General features: G+C 50.4%; 1 protein-coding gene across 1 annotated transcript in view; it reads left to right on the top strand.

Annotated features, from left to right (window-relative positions):
• The first annotated feature begins 229 nt into the window (after window positions 1-229).
• Window positions 230-7152, top strand: part of LOC119425542 (lamin-A) — a 7733-nt gene continuing 810 nt past the window's right edge. The window contains exons 1-11 of the mRNA XM_037693069.1: window positions 230-536; window positions 841-1183; window positions 3850-4006; window positions 4081-4206; window positions 4400-4570; window positions 4985-5110; window positions 5194-5414; window positions 5494-5767; window positions 6451-6558; window positions 6638-6757; window positions 6839-6895. Of these exons, the coding sequence (XP_037548997.1) occupies window positions 846-1183; window positions 3850-4006; window positions 4081-4206; window positions 4400-4570; window positions 4985-5110; window positions 5194-5414; window positions 5494-5767; window positions 6451-6558; window positions 6638-6757; window positions 6839-6895 (1698 nt within the window). The 5' untranslated portion in view covers window positions 230-536; window positions 841-845. The remainder of the gene's footprint in view (window positions 537-840; window positions 1184-3849; window positions 4007-4080; window positions 4207-4399; window positions 4571-4984; window positions 5111-5193; window positions 5415-5493; window positions 5768-6450; window positions 6559-6637; window positions 6758-6838; window positions 6896-7152) is intronic.

The raw sequence follows: 7152 nt of genomic DNA on the forward strand, positions 1-7152 counted from the left end.
ATGTTTCTGTTCAGTTATTAATAAATAGATGAATGTTTCTGTTCAGTTATTAATAAATAGATGAATGTTTCTGTTCAGTCCCTGAGATGATTCTGTTGTGACCTGGAGTTTTAGAAATAAACTGAATTAAAAACAGTTTTTATAAAACGTTGAGTTTTGATGCTAACAGCTGCTGTAAAGATTTAAACTGTTTATCTTCACTGTGATCGTCAGAAACACTGAAGGACGGCTTCAGCTCCTCCTTCAGGATTCAGCAGAACCTTCTGTAACCCGATCAAACGCTGAGTTCTGATGGAGGCCCGTCTGACGTTTGGGTCGTTGGAGCTGAGGGTGACTCATCCATGCAGGCTGCGCTCCCACCGCAGCCGAAGGGGGAACCAGGATCTGACAAGTGCCAAGCTGGAGGCCAGCCTCCCAGCTCTCCACCCAGCTCATTCTTTCCTACTCGGGCACTTTGGACGGGCTTTCAGACGGAGCAGCACCAGAACCGAGACATCACCCAACCTGCTTCCTCTTGCTTCAGCCAGACTTTAAAGGTAAAGCAGACACACACACGGTCGTTTCACCACAGATTAGTCTTTAAGTTTTGGGTGGAGTCGTTGACCCCACCCTGCACTCCTGAATCTTGCAGCTTTTGTTTGTTTTATTCAAATAAAAGAAGCCGGACTCGAACTACCGGAGTTTAACACTTTGTCTTGTGGAAAATGTAGCACGTTTTATTTTTATCATATTTTCAGTTCAGGCCGGTGAATTGAAGGATCTGATCAGGGACCAGGACGGAAGGTGAATTTAAACAATCAGCCTCAAGAGAAAATATTCTTTGATGTTTCGGCTCCACAGGTGAGATGGCCACGCCCAGAAACACTCCCCGAGGTGCAAACACCCCGCTGTCCCCCAACCGGATCACCCGGCTCCAGGAGAAGGAGGACCTCTGCAACCTCAACGACCGCCTGGCCGTGTACATCGACAAGGTCCGCTCTCTGGAGGTGGAGAACGCCGGGCTGCGCCTGCGCATCACCGAGTCCGAGACGGAGGTGAGCCGCGAGCTGACGGGCCTGAAGGCCGCCTACGAGGCGGAGCTGGCCGACGCCCGCCAGACCCTGGACTCGGTGGCCAAAGAGCGGGCGCGGCTGCAGCTGGAGCTGGGGAAGCTGAGGGAGGACCACAAGGAGCTGAAAGCCAGGTGGGTTCAGGCCCTGACGGGGGGCCCTGGAGCCTCAGGGACCCACGGGGGGCCCTGGAGCCTCAGGGACCCACGAGGGGCCCTGGAGCCTCAGGGACCCACGGGGGGCCCTGGAGCTTCAGGGGCCCTCAGTTTTTTTAAACGCGCCCCTGAGAGTCTTTAAGAAAAAACATGAAACATTAAAAACTGACTCCAGAGGCTTCACTGAGGCCCGAAATAAAGTTTGTTCCAGAAAAGATTTAAAATCAAAACGTTTAAATTTATAAAATTATAACTTTTGTGGACCTCCAAACCAGTTCAGGCCAGTGTGGACCGGCAGCAGAGACAAACTGGGCCCGTCGGTACCGTAAAAACTGGAGGAGTCTCCAGTCTCATGACGCTCCATCTCCTCGAGGTTTCAGAAGCTCTGAACAAATCTTCCTGCGTGGTTTTAATGTTCAGATGAACCTGAAGTCCTGCGAGCGGATCCAGCTCGTCCTCAGCAGAACTCATCTGAAACAAACCCGGTCCAGGTCAGCCTGAAGAACCGGAGAACCCCATTCTGCTGGATGAAAACGGTTCAAAGTGAAATAATTTAATTTCAGCTGACGAGTGAAGGAGTTTCTGTGAGCGGCCCGTGGGTTTTTAATAACCTGCAGTCTGCCACATTCAGACTCCGATGACTCAGTCTTTCCTCCTGGTTCTGGTTCTGACCCGTCATCACAAACGTGGCAGGGCCTCCTTCAGGTTTCCATAAACACGGAGAGTATCCTTTTGTTTGGTGAAGCCGAGCCGTCGCCATGGCAACTGTGGTTTGTGGCCTGCAGCTTCACGAGACAAACGCTGCAGGGTGAGTCAGAGGCTTTCCTCGGGGGCGGAGCTGAGGGGGGGTCCAGGGGCCCACCGCCCTCTGCAGGGTGAGTCAAAGGCTTTCCTCAGGGGCGGAGCTGAGGGGGGTCCAGGGGCCCACCGCCCTCTCTGCAGGGTGAGTCAGAGGCTTTCCTCAGGGGCGGAGCTGAAGGGGGGTCCAGGGGCCCACCGCCCTCTCTGCAGGGTGAGTCAGAGGCTTTCCTCAGGGGAGGAGCTGGGGGGGGGGTCCGGGGGGTCCACTCAGAACCTGACTCTGACTTCAAATCAAAAATCCAAGATGGCTGCCAAAGCTACATTTAAATGACTGTAAATCAGCTTTTTTTACACATTTAGAGCTGAAACTTGGTGAAGTTATAGCTGAGAACGTTCACATCCTGAATCCAAGTCAAAAATCCTTGCTAAAAGTTAAACGGAGCAAAAGGAGACTCAAATGAGGCGAGTTTGTCGAGGCAGACGCGAGAGAAAATGTTTTTAAATCTATTAAAGAGAACTTCGTGTATTTTTATGGCAGTTTTTGTAAATAAGAGTTATTGAAAGTATTTAAAGTTACAAAAACAAAAAGTCGTGGCAGAAAACTCCAGATCGAACTGAGCGTTTTATTATAACTGTGGAAGAAGTTTGGTGTAAAAAATGAACTATAATTTCCTGCAGGATCAAGTTCTGTCTTATCTTTTCTTATCTTATAAACAGGAAAAGCAGAGAATGCTGACTCAGCGTTTTTTCAGCTAAAGCTCTTATTTTGATAATTTATCATAAAATCCACGATTTTACTGCAGCAGCTTCTTTTACCTGTTTTTGTGTAAAGGTTCGGTGAAACTACAACAGGTGTTTGTTTTTTCCACCGTGAACCTCGACCTGCACAGGGAACGCTTTTATTTCTGAGTTTTAGTAGAAACGTTTTTATTTGCAGCACGGGGCGGCCATGTTGGACCGAGATAAAACTTAAAAAATAAAAATATAAAACTCTCTTTGCAAACAACCCGAGGTGGTTTTAACCTTTCAATAAACTGATTTTATACTTTGAAGCTTTTTCCAGTTTTTGCTAAAACACGTTCCCAACAGAACTTTTATTTTGAAAGGATTCCTTAAGACTCCAGCTCACAAACAGATGAAGTCCGAGACTTTGACTCGCTCATTGTTCCTGAATTAGGCTGAATAAAGTTTTAATGAGTGCAAAAAATGTGAAATTAGCTGAAAAATCTAAAATTAGCATAAAAACAACTAAATAGTAGCTGAAATAGCAGAAATAGTTTAAATTTGCAGAAATAAGCTGAAAGAGCACAACAAGCTGAAATTAGCAGAAATAAGTTAGAAGAAACACAAAAATATTGTAGTTAGCAGAAAGAAGCTGAAAGGAGCACAAAACAGCTGAAAGTAGCTGAAAACAAGTCAGAAGCTGAAGCAGAACAAAATGTGAACGAAGCAGTAAAAGGTTGTAAACACGTAAAGATTTAAAGGACGTAAAATGAGCTCGGCTCATTCTCTACGAGGAAAAAATGTCAGAAAAGGCTAAATGTTTCAAACAGCTAAAGTTGCACCAACACCAGACGTCACAGCAGGATTGTCCTGAAGGAGCCGAACGTTTTGATTCGTGATTTGATGGAACATGAAAACTGCGGGACGAGAAAGATGCTGAAAAACGTACGGAATAGTTTAAAAACCCGGAATAATAAATATTAACAGGCTCACAACAGAGTGAAAGCTTCGTGAACATGAACGTTAAAACCAAACAGCTTAAATTAAACAGCCACTTCCTGCCTGGACCTCCAGCCTGGTCCGGCTCCTCGGTTGGTAAATGACGCGTTGGGTTTCTGCAGGAACACCAAGAAGGAGTCGGAGCTGGGGGGAGCCCTTCAGAGGCTCAGAGACCTGGAGGCCCTGCTCAACTCCAAGGACGCCTCCCTGACCACGGCTCTGGGGGAGAAACGGAACCTGGATGCGGAGAACCGGGACCTGAAGACGCAGGTGTCCAAGGTGAGCAGCATCTGAGCCGCAGCTCAGGAGGCCTCAGAACGTCCCCGTCGGTTTTTAACGTTTCCGTCTTGTAGCTGGAGAGCAGTCTGGACGATGCCAGGAAGCAGCTGCAGGACGAGATGCTGCGCAGGGTGGACGGAGAGAACCGCATCCAGACTCTCAAGGAGGAGCTGGAGTTTCAGAAGAACCTCCACTCTGAGGTCAGAGACCAGCGTCTCATACTGTGGGTCTGTGGGGTCCAGGTCTGGTCCTGGAGGACCTCCGTCCTGCATGCTTTGCATGTTTCTGTGCTCCAGCACACCTGGTACGAACGATGGGCCGGGTGTGTCGGAGCAGGTGAAGACCCTGCTGGAGGTCTCAGACACTCACCGAAGGTCCTTTCTGCTTCAACAGGAGCTGCGGGAGACCAAACGGCGCCACGAGTCCCGGGTGGTGGAGCTGGACAACGGCCACCAGCAGGACTTTGAGAGCAAGCTGGCCGAGGCGCTGGCCGAGATGCGCAGCCAGCACGAGCTGCAGATCAAAATGTACAAGGAGGAGGTTGAGAAGACCTTCAACACCAAGGTAGGTCCCTCAAAGACGAGGTCCAAACGTTCAGAGCTGACGTCAGGGCGACGAGCCGTGATGAAGATCTCTGAGGGTCTGACAACCAAACTGGGTTCTCAGCCCAACAGAACCCTTCTTGTGGACCACACAGCAGGTTCTGACCACCTCCGGCTGGGTGGGGGTGAGGGGGTCGAGTGGTGCAGCTACGCTGCTGAGTTCAGCTTCCAGAACAAACCTGTGGTGGTTTTAAGAATCTTTACGTCTGAACCCGAGGTTTGACTCTGAACCGTTTGGACCCTGGACAGGTTTTATCTTTACTCTTCATCTTTGTTTGGACGTCCTGAACCACGGAGACGAGTTACGTCCTCCCTCTAACTGCATCTGGTGGGTCAGGTCGGAGGTTTGATTCCTGGATGGTCTTCTGTGTGACAGCTGGAGAGCGCCCGTCAGTCGGCGGACAGGAGCAGCCACCTGGTGGGGGCGGCGCACGAGGAGCTGCAGCAGACCCGGCTCCGCCTGGAGTCCAGCTCGGCTCAGCTGGGCCAGCTGCAGAAACAGGTGAGTCCACAGAGTCTCACCATAAGCGTGCCGACAGCACCTGAACGCACCATCAGCTGCTGCAGCTGTTTCTTGTGTCCCAGCTGGCGGCCCGCGAGGCGAAGCTGAGGGAGCTGGAGGACGCTCTGTCTCGGGAGCGGGACAACACGCGTCGCCTGCTGGGGGACAAGGACCGGGAGATGGCGGACATGAGGCAGAGGATGCAGCAGCAGCTGGACGAGTACCAGGAGCTGCTGGACGTGAAGCTGGCCCTGGACATGGAGATCTGCGCCTACAGGAAGCTGCTGGAGGGGGAGGAGGAGAGGTCCGTCCCACCTCACTGTCCCCGTCCCCACGTCTGTCCCAGAGACACGAGTACTCACAGTCTGTGGTCTGTCCCTCAGGCTGCGGCTGTCCCCCAGTCCTCCTCCCACCAGGGTGACAGGAAGTCGCTCCTCCACCTCGGCGTCCCACGCCCGGTCGGTCCACGGCGCCGCTCGCAGCTCGCCCGCCAAGAGACGCCGTCCCAACGACACGGACAGCGAGGCGTCCAGCTTCACGGGCGGAACCGTGGCCCGGACCCGCATCAGCCAGCAGGCCTCGGCCAGCGGGCGGGTCACCGTGGACGAAGTGGAGCTGGAAGGGAAATATGTTCGCCTCAGCAACAAAGCTGATGAGGTGAGAGGGCGAAGACGGAAAACAGCCGAAGAAATTTACATTTTCTGTGAAAATTCAGCTGAGAGCTGAAATCTGCTGAAAAAGCTGAACCCGAGCTAAAAGCAGGAAAGTTAAAGACGAAAAGTGTCTAAATGCTTTCTCAAAACAATTAAAGTTTAGCCAAACATAAAGACTAGCTAAAGGCTAAATGTACCCGAAAAAAGTTAAACAATGGGGGAAAGTAGCTAAAATTGGAGAATGCTAGCTAAAATCTTTAATTAAAACGGGAGCTAGAGCCTAAAACAGCAATAAGCTAGCTAAGAGCTTAATGTAACTTAAAGCTAAAAGTAGCTAAACCCCAGCTAAAGACAAAAATGTTAACTTAGTTTAAAAGTAACAAAAGCCGAGCTAAAAGCTCAAAGTAGCGTAAGAAGATGAAAACAGAGCCAGCAGCCGAAGCAGATTTCAGATGTTTTTATGGAGGACATTTTTGTAAATAAAGTGAAATATTTTGAAAGTTACTAAAACTTCACGTTGTGGCGGCCATCTTGGTCCCTGCTGGCTCAGAGTGTCAGCGACTGATGTGTCACTAACTTTAGCGGTGTTGTTGTCCACGGTCTTTTGTTTCATCAGAACAGTCTGATCTCCGGCTCCAGAAAAGGTTCTGCTTGTTTGACCCAATAATCCTCCTCTGGTTCCTGCAGGACCAGAATCTGGGGAACTGGCAGCTGAAGCGGCAGGTCGGATCCAGAGCCCCGATCGTCTTTAAGTTTCCGGCTAAATTCACCCTGAAGGCGGGTCAGAGAGTCACGGTCGGTACCTGCAGTCTTCAAACAGAACCACTGACCCGGTCCAGAGGTTCTAACCGCTTGTTGTCTCCTCTGAGGACAGATCTGGGCTTCTAATGGCGGAGGAGTCCACAGTCCTCCTTCAGACCTGGTGTGGAAGACTCAGGCCTCCTGGGGCACCGGGGACCAGTTCCAGACCAGCCTGATCAGCACCAGTGGAGAGGTGTTGGACCGAAGCTGACCTGAAGGGTCCAGTTCATGGTGCAGAACGCTGATGAGTTAACAAATCAAACTTTTCTTTCAGGAAATGGCCATGAGGAAGGTCGTCCGCTCACACTTTGAAGATGAAGACGAGGACATGGTGAGAAGACTTTCATGACGACACGATGAAGAAACACCTTCAACAGCTCATTTTCATCACATTCATCCCTGAAGTTCAGCTCATGTTCCTCATGTTCATCCCTGAAGTTCAGCTCATGTTCCTCATGTTCATCCCTGATGTTCAGCTCATGTTCCTCATGTTCATCCCTGAAGTTCAGCTCATGTTCCTCATGTTCATCCCTGAAGTTCAGCTCATGTTCATCACATTCATCCCTGAAGTTCAGCTCATGTTCCTCA

This window comes from Nematolebias whitei, chromosome 19 (genome assembly GCF_014905685.2).
Source record: "Nematolebias whitei isolate Nwh7 chromosome 19, NemWhi1, whole genome shotgun sequence".
NCBI classification, from domain to species: domain Eukaryota; kingdom Metazoa; phylum Chordata; class Actinopteri; order Cyprinodontiformes; family Rivulidae; genus Nematolebias; species Nematolebias whitei.